Raw genomic sequence first — 19,105 nt, forward strand, 5'->3', positions numbered from 1 at the left:
GGCAGCCACCAGCAAAGCGCTCATTGCTACCAGTTCACCACCACTGCCTGGCAGACATGGCAGCAAAGGAAAAAAGACTGCAGCCCCCCGGTTTAATGACGACTGCTGGATGCCGCGGAGGCCCGCCGGGATGTCCTGTACCTTTACTCTGGCCGCAGGATGGGCAGCAACGTGACCAATCCGGCTTGAGGGGCGGTGGCAGCGGTGGTCAGTGCCAATGCCCTTCAGAAGAGGACAGCCACCCAGCGCCGCAAGAGGATGAATGATCTCGTCAGGGTGAGTCACTCTTTTCATCACTCAACTTACACACTCACAAACCCATCACACATCCACAGGGCCCTCACTCACTGCAAGGTACATCACCATTCACTCTCTCACACACACACCATCATTGTCCTCATCCTGTCCATGGGACCACTCACCACCCGCACATGCCAGACACATTTATCATCTGGCCTGGCAGACGTCCTGTTTACACTCTCTCCATCTCTATCCATGCAGGACAAGCTGGCACACAACAACAGAGGGAAGTCGCAGACCAGTGGCAGAATGCCCGAAATCAAGGTCCTCACGGACTTTGAAAACAGAGCCATCCAGCTGGCCGGTGACGATCTGGACTATTCCTGAGCTGACTGTGAGGTCAGCGCTGCTCTGCCAAGTGAGGATTCAGCAGTGCAATATCCATCAGACAACCATGCTGTGAGTGATGTGTCCTGTTTCACAGGCCACTGTCATGCACTAATTATCTCCCCTTGCTTTCACAGGCACATCTGCCAAACAGCCGACAGAGTCCATGACCCAGGGCCTCCAATCAAGTCCCACAGAAACCTCTGAAGAGGAATCTGAAGGTACCCTCCCTGAAGTCCCGTCACAGCGCTCACCCACACCCTCCACCATCACAGAGACACACACCTCGATGGGACCGAGCTTTAGAGTAGCCTCGGGATCACAATCTGGTGAGTACATCGCACTTTCTGATCCACAGCAGGCGGAGGCAGGGACTTCCCAGGTCTCCGGCACTCAGAGGACTGCTGGAGGCCAGAATGTTGCTGAGTCCAAGTTAGATGATGAGCCTCTGGACTCAGTCATGTCACAGTTGCTGGAGGCGCAAAGGCAAGCTCAGGAAGGGATGTCCGCTGCACTCCTCAGATTGCAGGGCACGATAGAGGAGTCCGAGCCTTCAGTCTGAGGTGATAGCGCCGGCATTGCAACGCACCGAGGTCAACACTGGCCGGATGGCAGCCGCCATGGAGACCTTGGTCCAGGACTTCACTCCTGCACAAGATTATCTCCATCGCTGATCCCATAGTTGGCCTCAAACTGTGTACACGAGAGAGTGGTGCCGGGCAGCTCGATCTCATTCCAGCTACCCCTTCCCCTCATGCAGTCAGCCAGGGGCCCTCAGGAACACATAGGGAGGAGGATCCACAGGTGCACACACCGGGGCCATCTATGCAGGGGACTCCAGGAGTGACCGGCCCGTCCGACTCCCCTCTTCCTGTGACCTCAGCAGCTCCAGTTCCACAGGCCGAGGAGGGTGACCCTGTCACACAGCAGGACCCCGAAAGCAGGCCGGGACCCTCCAAGTTTCAGCCCTCCAGAGGATGCCTGCCAAAGTCATCACAGACAGGGCGTCACAGTCAGCAGGCTGCCTCCACCTCCGCTGTGGATGTCCAGGGAGCACCAAGACGTAGTGGCAGGGTTAGGAAAGTTAAGGAAAAGTAGTTGCACAGCCTAGGCATGGGTGTTGGTCACTTGTACATACTGTTCACTATTGTCAATAAACTACTAAGAGTGTCCCCCTGCCTTTGGCTGCATGTTCTGATGAGCAGTGTTTGTGTCACTCAGATGTGAAACCTTTCTGCACAAATAAAGGCAGGTGTCTCAGTCCAGGGCCTCTTCCCTGTGCTCTGTGCGGCCTTCAGACCAAAGTGATGGTCCAGCCTCACACTCCCTAGAAACATTACTGATGCCTGCACCTTGGTGGTGCTGGTCATTGCTGCCAGAATGTAGTGGCAGGTGCCACAGAGCTCTCTTATACTCTCTGTGTGCTCTCAACACCTTTAAGGTGGGGCTGGACCCCATCACACCAGCATCTGCGACCAGTGATGCTGTGCACCAGCTCCTGAAGGGCTGAGGTGTTGAAGGCAGACACAGCATCAGATGCATCTAAAGTCTCTATGAGATGGCCCAGATCACAGAGCATAAGCGAGCTGTCCTCGGACAGACAGGAGTCAGACATTCAGAGAGGCTGTGTGAAGATCTATGGAGTGTCCTCACCGCATGTTGTCATCATCCTCCTGCGATCGAGCAATGATTAGGGCCTCCACTGCATCTCCATGACAGGAGCATTCTCACAGAGGCTTTTGGTGCTGCCATAAGCCAGACTGGGGCAAACGTTCACAACTGCGATGTGAGGATCTATGGGGTCACCTCACTGCATGTCGTCATCATCCTCCACAAATCTGGCAGCTATGAGGGCCTCCCGAGCATACCTGCCTCGTCTGGCCAGTGCGAGAGGCTCATCCCCGTCATCGTCACTACCGAGGATCTCCTCACTCTTATCCCCATTGCCGTCCTCCTCATCGGAGGAGACCTCCAGCTCCTCCACCTCCTCCTCAGTCTGTTGGAGCGCCAGGTTGCAAAGGGTGCAGCAGATGATGACGATGCTTGACACCCTCTGCGGACTATATTGCAGAGCACTGCCAGTCTGGTCCAGGACCAGAACTGCATCTTCATGGTCTGCTCCACCAAGTTGTGAGCTGCATCATGAACCTCATTATAGCATCGCTCTGCTGCAGTCTGAGGCCGCCGCACGGGTGTCATCAGCCACGGCCTCTGTGGGTAGCCCTTGTCCCCAAGGAGCATCCCTGCAGCCTCTGTGGACCCTGGAAAACTCCAGGGATCTGTGACCGACTGAGGATGTAGGAGTCGTGCACACTCCCTGGAAACAGTGCGCACACCTGCAGGATGTGTTTCTGGTGGTCGCACACCAGCTCTCTCCTCCATCCTCACCCCCTTTTTTATCCCCATTTTTCAATATTCATTTTTATTTTAAAATTTTTATTTTTTATACGCTTATTTTAATTTATTTTCATTTTTATTCATTGTTTTATCCCCACCTTTTACCCTATTTTCGATCTTTTTTCCCACCATTGTCCCCTCCCCCCACCCCCACCAGGGCCATCTGTCACTTGTTCATGTTGTTCTTTCCAGAGTGCTCACCCTTGTCCTGCTATTATCACGTTCTGCTTTCTGACCTTAATGCCACCATCAGCACTTTCTTTAGCCAGTACCACTATCATTAACACCCCTTTGACCTTTTGTTCATGATATCTCTGGCAATCTCTCCTTTGCCTCCATCTATCGCTGGCCTTCTATCCAGCTTCACCTGTCCCACCCCCCTTAAACAGTATAAATTTCACCACATTTTTACTTCTCTTTAGCTCTGAAGAAGAGTCACATTGACTCGAAACATTAACTTTTCTCTCCACAGATGCTGTCAGACCTGCTGAGTTTTTCCAGCATTTTCTGCTTTTGTTTGTGGCTGAAGACTGGAATCTGTAATGCTGGGGACCTCAGGCAGAGGCCGAGATGGATCATCCACTCGGCACTTCTGGCTGAAGATTATTACAAATGCTTCAGCCTTATCTTTTGCGCTGATGTGCTGAGCTCCCCCATCATTGATGATGGGGATATTTGTAGAGCCACCTCCAGTGAGTTGTTTAATTGTCCATCACCATTCACAGCTGGATGTAGCAGGACAGAGCTTAGATCTGATCCGTTCGTTGTGGAATGACATAACTCTGTTTATCACTTGCTGCTTATGCTGATTGGCACACAAATAGTCCTGTGTTGTAGCTTCACCAGGTTGACACCTCATTTTTAGGTGTGCCTGGTGCTGCTCCTGGCATGCCCTCCTGCACTCTTCATTGAACCAGGGTTGATCCCCTGGCTTGATGGTAATAGTAGAGTGGGGGATATGCTGGGCCATGAAGCTGGAGATTGTGGTTGAGTACAATTCTGCTGCTGCTGATGGCCCAAAGCGTCTCATGGGTGCCCAACCTTGAGTTGCTAGATCTGTTTGAAATCCATCCTATTTAGCACGGTGGTAGTGCCACACAAAACAATGAAGGGTATCCTGAATATGTATATGAAGACAGGATTTCGTCTCCAGAAGAACTGTGCGGTGGTCATTCCTACTGACACTGTCATGGACGGATGCATCTATGGCAGGCAGTTTGGTGAGGATGAGGTTAAGTATGCTTTTCCCTTTTGTTGGTTCCCTCACCACCTCCCGCAGGCCCAGTCTAGCAGTTATGTCATTTAGGACTCAGCCAGCTCAGTCTGTAGTGGTGCTACCGAGCCACTCTTGGGGATGGACATTGAAGGCCCCACCCAGAGTACATTCTGTGCCCTTGCCACCCTCAGTGCTTCATCCAAGTGGTGTTCAACATGGAGGAGCACTGATTCATCAGCTGAGGCGGAGGGGGGGGGGGGGGGAGCGGTCAGAGGGTGGGGTGCGGTACATGGTAATCAGCAGGAGGTTTCCTTGCCCATGTTTGACCTGATGCCATAAGACTTCATGGGGCCCAGAGCCAATGTTGAGGGCTCCCAGGGGCAACTCCCCCCCGACTGTATACCACTGTGCCACCACTTCTGCTGGGGCTGTCCTGCTCGTGGGACAGGACATACCCAGGGTTGGTGATGGTGATGTCTAGGATATTATTTGTAAGATACGATTCCCTGAGTATGACTATGTTGGGCTGTTGCTTGTGATTAATATACAAGGACAGCCAGATCCCTCTGTACTGCATCATTCTCCAGTCTCTCTCTACACTTAAATAATAATCTGCTCTTCATCCTGCTAAAGTGGACAACCTCCCATTTAAAACTCCTCTAACCATATCCAACTGTATACCTGAGTTCTGGCCTCAGGGTATCCCATCCTGAACCTGCAACCTCTATCTCCCACACAAATCATCCTTACCATTGTCTGAGTGACACTTAAACGCAGTTTTGTGCTCAAGGCCCAGGCCTGAGACAATCCAAACCTATATCAGTTGGGGACATTTCAGCCAGCAGATAGACTAGAGTAGGAGTTGGTGGTGTAGTGGTATTGGACTAGTAATTCAGAGGTTCTAGCTAATGCTCTGGGGATATGAGTTCAAATCCTGCCATGGTAGCTGGTGGAACTTAAATTCAATTAATAAATCTGGAATTGGAAACTAGTCTTGGTAATGGTGACCATGAAATTGTCATTAAACCCCATCCAGCTCATTGATATCCTTTAGGGAAGGAAATCTGCCATCCTTACCTGGTCTGACTTACGTGTCACTCCAGACCCACAGCAATGTGGTTGACTCTTATCTGCCCTCTGAAATGGCCCAACAAGTCACTCAGTTCAAGGGAAATTAGGGATGGACAACAAATGCTGGCCTTGCCAGTAATTCCCACATCCCGTGAAAGAATAAATTTTAAAAATATTTCAACACGTCAACCTGGAGCTGACGTGATCTCAATTTAAACTCACTACTCCATCCAGCAGTGTTTGCAGTGGCTCTGGGATGGTGCTGGGACAGCTCAGCTCTTTTAAGGTGAATCTTTCCAAGTCAGCATCACCTGTAAATGTGACGTATAACCTTAAGAGAAGGGTGACGAGAACTGATTTAATGCAGTAAGACTCTACATGAAGGTTGGTCTGAAGTGTTGCATTAAAGATGCCATATAAATATAAGTTGCCTGTGTTGTTATTGTGACGCTCTTTTCAGTGTTGCCCGCAGGGTTAAAGAAAGAATTTGAAGAATGAATTCTTGGCCTACAGAAAGGCTGTTTCTTAGATGTGATTCCATGGTAGCACCTTCTCCATAGCAGATTGCTTTCAGCTAACACATTCATAAATTAAACGCATATATTCTGAGTGTTTATTAACCTTTGTGAAGTAGAACTCTCACTGTGACCGTCTGTGCGTTTGTCTTCATCTCGAAAGTTCTATCTGTTTCTCCGGAACTATTGAAGACAAAGTGGGGAATGAAACACAAGACAATTCTGTTCTTGGGGTTTGGGGCTGACCAATGTTTCAGATTGTATTTTTACATTCTGACAATTCTATTCATAGTACTCACCTGTTAAATTCCTCGACTCCAGATCCAACTAACAGGGAAATTCTGCTTCCCATCTGCTCAGAGTGAATTAATTACAATACAAATTGAACAAAGTGGTTATTGAAACAGCCTAACCCTACACCCCATCACAGACTGCCATTTAACCCTCTATCTTACAGCAGACTTCAAGAAGACTTCCATTTTAGAACCTTTCATGACCTTAGGTCACCCCAAAGCACTTCACAGCCAATTAAGTATTTTGAAGTGTAGTCGCTGTTGTAATGCAGGAAACACAGAAGGCAATTTGCACACAGAAAACTCCCACAAACAGCGAAGTAATAATAACCAGACAATCTGTCTTTTGTGGTGCTGACTAAGCGATAATTACTGGCAGCACACCAGTGTTAACTCTGCTGTTCTTGTTCAAAACAGTGCCATGGGATCTTTTGCACCCACCTGAGAGGACAGACTCAATTTAACGTCTCATCCAAAAGACAGCACTTCCAACAGTGTAACACCCCCTCAGTACTGCATTGGGTCTGTTAGCCTAGATTATGTGTTCAAATCTCTAGAGTGAGGCTTGAACCCACAACCTTCTGACTTGAAGGTGAAAGTGTTCCCCACTGAGTCACAGCTGACATTCCTGTAAAATACAGAAAGGAATAACAGTGCATTGAGAGGGATGTCACCTGGAGTCCTTGAACGCTGATATCTCTGGACACTGCTACCTTTGGATGTTGATGCCATGGCTGCTGGAGCCCCTGGACGTTGGTACCCCTGGGAATGCTGAAGCTCCTGGATGGTGGTACCATTGGGAGTTCTGGGGCCCCTGGGGTTGAAGAGGGCAGGGTGAAACGGTATTAACAGGGGTGAATGGGGCAGAGTGAGACTGCGTATTAATGGGGGTGAATGGAGCTGAGTGAGACTGGTAATTAATGCCAGTAAATGGGGCAGAGTGAGACTGCGTATTAATGGGGGTGAATGGAGCTGAGTGAGACTGGTAATTAATGCCAGTAAATGGGGCAGAGTGAGACTGGATATTAACGAGGGTGAATTGTGTTGAGTGACACTCGGAATTAACGGGGGTGCATGGGGCTCACTGATACTGCGTATTAATGGGGTGAATGGGACAGAGTGAGATTGGATATTAAAAGGGACAAATGAGACAGAGTGAGACTGGTTATTAATGGGAGTGATTGGGTCAGAATGAGATTGGGTATTAATGGGGGTCTATGGGGCAGCGTGAGACTGGGTATTAATGGGGATGAATTGGACAGAGTGAGACTGGGTATTAATGGGAGTAATAGGGGCTGAATGAGATTGGGTATTAATGGGGCTCAATGGGACACAGTGAGACTGGGTATTTATTGGGGTGAATGGGGCAGAGTCAGGCTTGGTATTAATAGGGCCGAATGAGGCAGATTGTGACTGCGTATTAATGGGTGGGACTGGGGCTGAGTGACACTGGGTATTAATGGGGGTGAAAGGGGCAGAAACAGACTGGGTATTAATGGGGCTGATGGGAAAGAGTGAGACTGGGTATTTATTGGGGTGAATGGGGCAGTCAGATTTGCTATTAATGGGGCTGAATGGAGCACATTGAGACTGGGTATTAATGGGGATGAATGGGGCAGAGTGATACTGTGTATCAATGGGGTGAATGGGCAGAGTGAGACTGGGTATTAATGGGAGTGATGGGGGCAGAATGATTTTGGGTATTAATGGGGGTCAGTGGGGCAGAGTGGGACTGGCTATTTATTGGGATGTATGGGGCAGAGTCAGACTTGGTATTAATGGGGCTGAATGAAACTGGGTATTAATGGGGGCGAATGGGGCAGAGTAATACTGGGTATTAATGGAGTGAATGGGGCAGAGTAAGACTGGGTATTTTTAGGGCTGAATGGGGCAGAATGAGATTCACAGAATCACAGTGCAGAAGAGGCCCTTCGGCCCATCGAGTCTGCATCAACATGTGAGAAACACCTGACCTACCTATCTAATTCCATTTACCAGCACTTGGCCCATAGCCTTGAATGTTATGACATGCCAAGTGCTCATCCAGGTACTTTTAAAGGATGTGAGGCAACCTGCCTCCACCACCCTCCCAGGCAGTGCATTCCAGACCGTCACCACCCTCTGGGTAAAAAAGTTTTTTCTCACATCCCCCCTAAACCTCCTGCCCCTCACCTTGAAATTGTCCCCTCGTGACTGACCCTTAACTAAGGGGAACAGCTGCTCCCTATCCACCCTGTCCATGCCCCTCATAATCTTGTACACCTCGATCAGGTCACCCTTCAGTCTTCTCTGCTCCAACAAAAACAACCCAAGTCTATCCAACCTCTCTTCATAACTTACATGTTTCATCCCAGGCAACATCCCGGTGAATCTCCTCTGCACCCCCTCTAGTGCAATCACATCCTTCCTATAATGTGAAAACCAGAACTGCACACAGTACTCCAGCTGTGGTCTCACCAAGGTTCTATACAACTCCAACATGACCTCCCTACTTTTGTAATCTATGCCTTAATTGATAAAGGCAAGTGTCCCATATGCCTTTTTCACCACCCCACTAACATGCCCCTCCGCCTTCAGAGATCTATGGACATACACGCCAAGGTCCCTTTGTTCCTCAGAACTTCCTAGTGTCATGCCGTTCATTGAATACTTCCTTGTCAAATTACTCCTTCCAAAGTGTATAACCTCACACTTTTCAGGGTTAAATTCCATTTGCCACTCATCTGCCCATTTGACCATCCCGTCTATATCTTCCTGTAGCCCAAGAGACTCAACCTCACTGTTAACCACCCGGCCAATCTTTGTGTCATCGCAAACTTACTAATCCTACCCTCCACATAATCATCTATGTCGTGTATATAAATAACAAATAATACGGGACCAAGCACAGATCCCTGTGGTACACCACTGGACACTGGCTTCCAGTCACTAAAGCATCCTTCTGTCATCACCCTCTGTCTCCTACAACTGTGTATTAATGAGGCTGATGCGGCAGAGTGAGACTGGGTATTTATTGGGGCGAATGGGGCAGAGTCAGATTTGCTATTAATGGAGCTGAATGGAGCACATTGAGACTGTGTGCCAATGGGGGTAAATGGACAGAGTGAGACTGGGTATCAACTGGGGGTGAATAGGGCAGAGTGAGACTGGGTATTAATGGGGGTGAAAGGGGCAAAGTGAGACTGGATATTAATGCTGGTGAACGGTGCAGAGTGAGACTGGTTATTAATGGGGATGAACGGGGCAGAGTGAGACTGGGTATTAATGGGGGTGAAAAGGGCTGAGTGAGACTGAGTATTAATGGGGTGAATGGGGCAGTGTCAGATTTGGTATTAATTGTGGTGTATGGAGCATAGTGAGACTGGGCATTAACAGGGGTGAATTGGGCTGAGTGAGACTGGGTATTAATGGAGATGAACGGGGCAGATTGAGACTAGGCATTGATGTGGTTGAATGGAGCAGAATGAGACTGTGTATGAATGGGAGTGCTTGGGGCAGAATGCAATTGGATATTAATGGGAATGAATGGGTTGAGTGTAACTGGGTATTAATTGGTGTTAATGGGGCAGAGAGAGACTGGGTATTAATGGAGTTGAATGGAGCAGAGTGAGACTGGGTATTATTTGGGCTGATGGGAAAGAGTGAGACTGGGCATTGATGTGGTTGAATGGGGCAGAATGAGACTGTGTATGAATGGGACTGCTTGGGGCAGAATGAAATTGGGTATTAATGGGAATGAATGGACTGAGTGTGATTGGGTATTAATTGGGGTGAATGGGGCAGCGAGAGTCTGGATATTCATTGGTGTAAATGGGGCTAAGTGAGACTGGGTATTAATGTCAGTGATGGGGGGGGCATTGTGAGACATGGTATTAATGGGTTTGAATGGGGCAGAGTGAAACTGGGTATTAATGGGTTTGAATGGGACAATGTAAGACTGGATATTAATGGGGGTGATTGGGGCTGAGTGAGACGGGTTAGTAATGTCAGCAAATGGGGCATAGTAAGACTGGGTGTTAATGGGGGTAAATAAGGCATAGTGAGACTGGGTATTAATGAGGGTGAATGGGGCAGAGGGAGACTGGGTATTAATGGGGGTGAATGGGGCAGAGGGAGACTGGGTATTAATGGGGGTGAATGGGGCAGAGTGAGACTGGGTATTAATGAAGTTAATGGGGCAGAGGGAGACTGGGTATTAATGGGGGTGAATGGGTCTGAGCGAGACTGGGTATTAATAGGGGTGAATGGGGCTGAGTGTGATTGGGTATTAATGGGGGTGAATGGGGCAGAATGAGAGTGGGTATTAATAGGGGTGAATGGGGCTGAGTGTAATTGGGTATTAATAGGGGTGAATGGGGCTGAGTGTAATTGGGTATTAATGGGGATGAATGGGGCTGAGTGAGAGTGGGTATTAATTGGGGGTGAATGGGGCTGAGTGTGATTGGGTATTAATGGGGATGAATGGGGCAGAGTGAGACTGGGTATTAATGGCCGTGAAACGGGCTGAGTGAGACTCAGTATTAATGGGGTGAATGGGTCAGTGTCAGATTTGGTATTAATTGTGGTGTATGGAGCATAGTGAGACTGGGCATTAACGGGGGTGAATTGGGCTGAGTGAGACTAGGGATTGAACGGGGCAGATTGAGACTAGGCATTGATGTGGTTGAATGGAGCAGAATGAGACTGTGTATGAATGGGAGTGCTTGGGGCAGAATGCAATTGGATATTAATGGGAATGAATGGGCTGAGTGTAACTGGGTATTAATTGGTGTTAATGGGGCAGAGAGAGACTGGGTATTAATGGAGTTGAATGGAGCAGAGTGAGACTGGGTATTATTCGGGCTGATGGGAAAGAGTGAGACTGGGTGTTATTGGGGGTAGATGGGGCAGTCAGATTTGCTATTAATGGGGCTGCATGGAGCACATTGAGACTGGGTATTAATGGGAGTGAATGGGGCAGAGTGAGACTGGGTATTAATGGGAGTGATGGGGGCAGAATGATTTTGGGTATTAATGGGAGTCACTGGGGCGGAGTGGGCTGGCTATTTATTGGGATGTATGGGGTAGAGTCAGACTGGGTATTAATGATGATGTATGGAGCATAGTGAGACTGGGCATTAACGGGGGTGAATTGGGCTGATTGAGGCTGGGTATTAACGGGGGTGAATTGGGCTGAGTGAGACTGGTTATTAATGGGGGGGAACGGGCCAGAGTGAGACTAGGCATTGATGTGGCTGAATGGGATAGAATGAGACTGTGTATGAATGGGACTGCTTGGGGCAGAATGAAATTGGGTATTAATGGGAATGAATGGATTGAGTGTGATTGGGTATTAATTGGGGTGAATGGGGCAGCGAGAGTCTGGATATTCATGGGTTTGAATAGGGCAGAGTGAAACTGGGTATTAATGAGTTTGAATGGGGCAATGTAAGACTGGATATTAATGGGGTTGATTGGGGCTGAGTGAGACGGGTTAGTAATGTCAGCAAATGGGGCATAGTGAGACTGGGGGTTAATGGGGGTAAATAAGGCATAGTGAGACTGGGTATTAATGAGGGTGAATGGGGCAGAGTGAGACTGGGTATTAATGAAGGTGAATGGGGCAGAGGGAGACTGGGTATTAATGGGGGTGAATGGGGCAGAGGGAGACTGGGTATTAATGAAGGTGAATGGGGCAGAGGGAGACTGGGTATTAATGGGGGTGAAAGGGTCTGAGCGAGACTGGGTATTAATGGGGGTGAATGGGGCTGAGCAAGACTGGTTATTAATGGGTGTGAATAGGGCTGAGTGTGACTGGGTATTAATGAGAATGGATGGGGCAGAGTGAGATTGGTTATTAATGGTGGTTATTAATGGGCGTGAATAGGGCTGAGCGAGAGTAGGTATTAATGGGGGTGACTGGGGCTAAGCCAGAGTGGGTATTAATGGGGGTGAATGGGGCAGAGTGAGAGTGGGTATTAATAGGGGTGAATGGGGCTGAGTGTAATTGGGTATTAATGGGGGTGAATGGGGCTGAGCGAGAGTGGGTATTAATGGGGGTGAATGGGGCTGAGTGTGACTGGGTATAAATTGGGGTGAATGGGGCTGAGCGAGAGTGGGTATTAATGGGGGTGAATGGGGCTGAATGTGATTGGGTATTAATGGGGGTGAATGGGGCAGAGTGAGAGTGTATTAATAGGGGTGAATGGGGCTGAGTGTGATTGGGTATTAATGGGGGTGAATGGGACAGAGTGAGAGTGGGTATTAATGGGGGTGAATGGGGCAGAGTGAGTGTGGGTATTAATAGGGGTGAATGGGGCTGAGTGAGAGTGGGTATTAATAGGGGTGAATGGGGCTGAGTGTGATTGGGTATTAATGGCAGTGAATGGGGCTGAGCGAGAGTGGGTATTAATGGGGGTGAATGGGGCTGAGTGTGATTGGGTATTAATGGGGGTGAATGGGGCAGAGTGTGACTGGTTTATAAATTGGGATGAATGGGGCAGAGGGAGGCTGGGTATAAATTGGGGTGAATGGGGCTGAGCGAAAGTGGGTATTAATGGGGGTGAATGGGGCAGAGTGAGAGTGGGTATTAATAGGGGTGAATGGGGCTGAGTGTGATTGGGTATTAATGGGGGTGAATGGGGCTGAGCGAGAGTGGGTATTAATGGGGGTGAATGGGACTGAGTGTGACTGGGTATAAATTGGCGTGAATGGGGCTGAGCGAGAGTGGGTATTAATGGCGGTGAATGGGGCAGAGTGAGAGTGGGTATTAATAGGGGTGAATGGGGCTGAGCGAGAGTGGGTATTAATGGGGGTGAATGGGGCAGAGTGGGACTGGCTATTAATGGGCCCCAGATGGAATGAGCCCATCTGATGATGCTAAAGTTTGTAGTTTTCTGTTCCTTCAGAGGCAGCCACAAAGAAATTACGAAGCAACATTCGGAGAAGCACCGAGACAGGAATCGCAGTGGAAATGAGAAACCGAGTAACTCGACAAGGCAGCAGAGAGTCGACAGACGGCAGCACCAACAGTAACAGCTCAGATGGCAAGTGAGTATCCGGCAAGGGAGACAATGCACAAACCGTGCCAGCACTGTGACAGCTGACCCATTTTTAGCAAATCATTCAGTTGCCACATAGACTGGAAGGTTCTCTTTTCAAATTTCTCCCTTGAAGAGTTGTGTGATCCAAGGCTCACCAGCCTCTGGAGCAGTGCCAATTACTCACTGCATCCTGTTACTACTCTTTGGTTGGACATTCAACTCAGCAATATCTTTTATACAGGTTACATCAAATATATTTATGTCCAGTTACTTTAAAGATATGAAACAACATATAATTAATCAAACTGTAAATATTAAGAAAGTAAAGACTTTGGAGTGTTAGTTTTCCCTTTGTAAGAATTACTTATGATTATAAATAAATGTTTATTGTCATTATCTGAAGCATAAGCTGAGGAGCTTTCTGGAGTTTCTAAGACCACTTGGGTGGAATTTAATGTTGGGCTTAATCATGGGTGTGGCCGTGCTTCAGTCTCCCGCGATTGATTCGGAGATGGAAAGGGGCCAGTGCGAGAAGCTCGTCCACTAATGGTGGGATCTCAATTAGGCTCACTATTAAGCCAATTGACCCAATTATCCTGGAGCCCACCCGAATTTAGTGGCGGCTGAGGAATTAAATGGGAGTGACACAGCTTTCCTGTGCTTCCCAGAGGCCACACGGTCCGGTTTGCCAGTGGCCTACTTGGGGCGGGAGTGGGTGGAGTCTCTGGTAAAGTCCCAGCATCAGGCAGGGGAGGGCTGCTAAAAACCAACTGCCTGCCCTGGCCTTCATTCCCCCCCCTCCCCCCACCCCCCCCCCCCCCCCCCCCCCCCCCGCCCCTTTTCCATGACCATATCCTTGTCCTCATTCACCCGAGTCCTTGGAATCCAATGGCAATCTCTGGTGAAGTCCCTGGAGCATCACTGCCAACAACTCCCAGTGGTCTACTGGTAATGGAGCACTGCCGGCCTCTAATTGGCCCACAGCTCTCAGGGTGCGGGATTTCCGCCACCCGGGTCCTAAGTGCCAGGGAAGGCTTGAGTCTGACCAAGTGCCCACGGAAACAATGTTGTTGGCAAGAACCTCGTTGCCAACATTAATCCAGCCCTTTGTTTCCACCACATGCATCATCAAGTGGACATCATGATACCGGTAGAGATATCCCTCACCTGTTGAAATGCCCAAGATCATTGGGCATGAAAGTAACTGCGGATGTGGATATCTCGGATACAATTCAAATCTAAATTTTGGTTCAGGTCAGGCTAGGTTTATTGGCAGAATCAGGTTGGGGATTCCAACAGAAGTTGGGTCAGGTTTCTACTTGGATTTGCAATATATTGTAGACTACAATAGCCAACCAGCCCAGTGCCACTCACACCCCAGTGCCCGGAGATTCGAGCTCACACAGATCACTAAAACAGAGCATCAGAATCCAACATAGAATCCAAGATTTCATGAACAGAGCAGACGAGAACCAAACCAGCAGAAGCTCTATAAACCCTCAGTAGACTCTCCATAAGCTCTCAGTAAACTCCCAGTGAATATACTCTGGGTTTGGGTCTTCAATGTCCATCACCAGGAACAGTTCGGTAGTACCACTACTGACGAGCTGGTAGATTCCTGAAGGAAATATCTACTAGACTGGGCCTGCAGCAGGTGTTGAGAAAACCAACAAGAGGGAGAAACCTATTTGACCTCGTCATGCATCATCGTCGCCTGCTGCATCCTTTACAACCTGGCGCTGCAACAGGGAGAGGAGCTAGCTGAGGAAGAGCTGGAGGTCTCCTTTGATGAGGAGAACGCCGACGGGGATGAAGGTGAGGAGGTCCTTGAAGGCGACGACGACGGCAATGAGGTCCTTGCACTGGTCAATCTACCTGTCACAGATGCATCTGTCCATGACAATATTAGTAGCAATCATGACGTCACAGTCCTTTTGAAAACAAAGTCTCATTTTCACATTGAGGACACCCTCCATCGTGTTGTGTTACACTACCACTCTGCAAAAAGGGGACAGATTCAGAACAGATCTAGCAGCTCAAAACTGGGCATCATTGAGGCACTGTGGGCTATCAGCAGCAGCAGAATTTTATTCACCCACAATCTGTAACCTAACAGCCTGGTATATTACTCACTCTACCATTACCATCAAGCTAGGGTATCGACCCTGGTTCAATGAAAAGTGCAGGGAGGCATGCCAGGAGCATCAACAGACATAGCTGAGAATTGTCAACCTGGTGAAGTTACAACACAGGGCTACTTGCTAAACAGTGGAAGCAGCATGAGATAGAGAGGACACGATGGAGGGTGTCCTCAATGTGAAAATGGGACTTTGTTTCTAAAAGGCCTGTGATGTCATGACTGCTACCAATACTGTCATGGACAGATGCATCTGCGACAGGTAGCTTGGTAAGGACGAGGTCAAATAGGTTTCTCCCTCTTGTTGGTTTTCTCAACACCTGCCTCAAGCCAAGTGTGGTAGATATTTCATTTAGGACTCTACCAACTTGGTCAGTAGTGGTACCACCGAACTGACTAACAGCTAAGCAATCCCATAGCCAACGGGTCAAATCTAAGCTCTGCAGTCCTGTCAAATTTTGAATGGTGGTGGACAATTAAACAACTAATTGGAGGGGGAGGAGGCTCCACAAATATCCCCATCCTCAATGATGGGGAGCCCAGCACATCAATGCAAAAGAAGCATTCGCAACAATCTTCAGCCAGTAGTGCCGAGTGGATGATCCATCTCACCCTCCTCTGGACGTCCCCAGCATCACAGATGCCAGTCTTCAGCCAATTTGATTCACACCACATGATATGAAGAAACAGCTGAGCACGCTAGATACTCTGTTATCATCATTGTTGATCTCTGCTTAGGTAGCCCTTGTTTAGGATAGATAGAGACAGTTGGAGGCAAGGCTGTTGGTAAACTTTAACTTTTATTAAACACTTTTTTACCTGTATACAGGATAAGACTTAGCACGAGGCTTCACATAGAACTACCTCTCAGCATACTCTGTTGTCATGTGATCTTACATCACTGATGATTTAAACTGTCTATTTACATTAACTCTTTATACTACAAATACTGCAAAGGTATGGGCCCTGAAAACATTCTAGTTGTGGTACTGAAGACTTGTGTTCCAGAACGAGCCACACCCCTAGCCAAGCTGTTCCAGTACAGCTACAACACTGGCATCTAGCTGGCAATGTGGAAAATTGCCCAGCAGGACAAATCCAACCTGGCCAGTTACTGCCCCATTAGTCTACTCTCGATCATCAGTTAAGTAATGGAAGGGGTCATCGAAAGTGGTATCAAGCAGCACTTACCTAGCAATAACCTGCTCACTGACACCCAGTTTGCATTCCGCCAGGGCCACTCAGCTCCTGACCTCATTACAGCCTTGGCACAAACATGGACAAAAGAGCTGAACTCCCGAGGTGAGGTGAGAGTGACTACCCTTGCCATCAAGGCAACATTTGACCGAGTGTGGCATCAAGGAGCCCTAGCAAAACCAAAGTCAATGGGAATCAGGTGGAAAACTCTCCGCTGGTTGGAGTCATACCTAGCACAAAGGAAGATGGTTGTGGTTGTTAGGGATCAGTCATCTCAGCTCCAGGACATCACTACAGGAGTTCCTTAGGGTAGTATCCTAGGCCCAACATCTTCAGCTGCTTCATCAATGACCTTCCCTCCATCAGAAGGTTAGAAGTGGGGATGTTCGCTGATGACTGCACAATGTTCAGCACCATTTGTGACTTTTCAGACACTGAAACAGTCCATGCAACAAGACTTAGACAATATCCAGGCTTGGGCTGACAAGTGACAAGTAACATTTACGCCACTCAAGTGCCAGGCAATGACCATCTCCAATGAGAGAATCTAACCATCGCCTCTTGACATTCAATGGCATTGCTATTGCTGAATCCCCCACTATCAGCATCCTGGGGGTTACCATTGACTAGAAACTGAACTGTCCTAGCCATATAAATAGAGTGGCTACAAGAGCGGGTCAGAGGCTAGGAATCCTGCAACGAGTAACTCACCTCCTGACTCCCCAAAGCCTGTCCACCATCTACAAGGCACAAGTCAGGAGTGTGATGGAGTACTCTCTACTTGCCTGGATGAGTGCAGCTCCAACAACACTCAAAAAAACTCAACACCATCCAGGATAAAGCAGCCCACTTGTTTTACTCCTCATCCAACACCGATGCACAGTGGCAGCAGTGTGTACCATCTACAAGACACACTGCAGCAACTCACTAAGGCTCCTTCAATAGCACCTTCCAAACCCACAATCTCTACCAACTAGAAGGTCAAGGGCAGCAAACAGATGGGAACACCACCACCTGCAAGCTCCTTTCCAAGCCATACACCATTCTGACCTGGAACAATATCGTCGTTCTGTCACTGTCGCTGGGTCAAGATCCTAGAACCTCCTCCCTAACAGCACTGTGGGTGTACCTACACCACATGGACTGCAGCGGTTGAAGAAGGCAGCTCACTACCACCTTCTCAAGGGCACTTAAGGATGGCCATGAATGCCAGTGATATTCTCATCCCATGAATGAGTAAAACATTTCACAACAAACTCTCCCAAAACTCTCAGTAAAGTCTCAGTAAACTCTGTAAATTTTCAGCAAAACCAAAGTGAACTCTGAACTATCTCTCCATAAACCTTCAGTAAACTCTCAGTAAACCCTCCCTAAGCTCCCATTAAACTTCCCAAAACTGTCAGGAAACTCTTACTACAGATGGAACCCCTGTATATACTCTGATTAAAGATGCTGAGGATTGTTTGGAGCAGTTATTAACCATAGTCTCTTGTTTTCCCAGTTTGGTTTTTCCTACAGCAAGGTTGGGAGCAGATGGTCAGTTCAGTGATTTTTTGGATGGAATTGGCCCCGCACAGCTAGTGGGACGACAGACATTGGCAGCTCCTTCCATGGGTAAGTCTCTTACTCTACTTGGCTTGGACCAGTTCACTCCATTCTGCTAACCTCTAAACTTCTGCTCTTTGTGAGAAGGATGTCTTGTGCCATTGAGATCCTAACGTACATCAGGATCAAAAAAGAGGAGATGTTAGGCATCTTGAAGAATATTAAGGTGGATAAGTCCCCAGGGCCAGATGGAATCTACCCCAGAGTACTGAGGGAGGCAAGGGAGGGGATTGCTGGGGCCTTGACGGAAATCTTTGTATCCTCACTGGCTACGAGTGAGGTCCCAGAGGACTGGAGAATGGCCAATGTTGTTCCATTGTTTAAGAAGGGTAGCAGGGATAATCCAGGGAAATTATTGGAGAAGATTCTTCGTGACAGGATTTACTACCATTTGGAAGCAAATGGGCGTATTAGTGAGAGGCAGCATGGTTTTGTGAAGGGGAGGTTGTGCCTCACTAACTTGATTGAGTTTTTCGAGGAAGTGACAAAGATGATCGACGATGGAAGGGCAGTGGATGTTATCTACATGGATTTCAGTAAGGCCTTTGACAAGGTCCCTCATGGCAGACTGGTACAAAAGGTAAAGTCACACGGGATCAGAGGTGAGCTGGCAAGATGGATACAGAATTGGCTTGGTCATAGAAGACAGAGGGTAGCAGTGGAAGGGTGATTTTCTGAATGGAGAGCTGTGACTAGTGGTGTTCCACAGGGATCAGTGCTGGGACCTTTGCTGTTTGTAGTATACGTAAGTGATTTGGAGGAAAATGTAACTGGGCTAATTAGTAAGTTTGTAGATGACACTAAGGTTGGAGGAGTTGCAGATAGTGAAGAGGATTGTCAAAAGATACAACGGGATATAGATCGGTTGGAGACTTGGGCTGAGAAATGGCAGATGGAGTTTAATTCAGACAAATGCGAGGTAATGCATTTTGGAAGGTCTAATGCAGGTAGGAATTATACAGTAAATGGCAGAACCCTTAAGTGCATCGACGGACAGAGGGATCTGGATGTACAGGTCCACAGGT

At 48.3% G+C, this 19,105-nt stretch overlaps 1 protein-coding gene across 1 annotated transcript in view; it reads left to right on the plus strand.

Moving 5' to 3' along the window:
- The window catches only part of LOC144695862 (regulating synaptic membrane exocytosis protein 3-like), a 166,954-nt gene that overhangs the window by 127,225 nt on the left and 20,624 nt on the right, over positions 1-19,105 (plus strand). The window contains exons 2-3 of the mRNA XM_078566904.1: positions 13,007-13,148; positions 17,977-18,089. Coding sequence (XP_078423030.1) covers positions 13,007-13,148; positions 17,977-18,089 — 255 coding nt within the window. The remainder of the gene's footprint in view (positions 1-13,006; positions 13,149-17,976; positions 18,090-19,105) is intronic.

Source organism: Cetorhinus maximus, chromosome 21 (genome assembly GCF_964194155.1).
Source record: "Cetorhinus maximus chromosome 21, sCetMax3.hap1.1, whole genome shotgun sequence".
Lineage (NCBI taxonomy): Eukaryota > Metazoa > Chordata > Chondrichthyes > Lamniformes > Cetorhinidae > Cetorhinus > Cetorhinus maximus.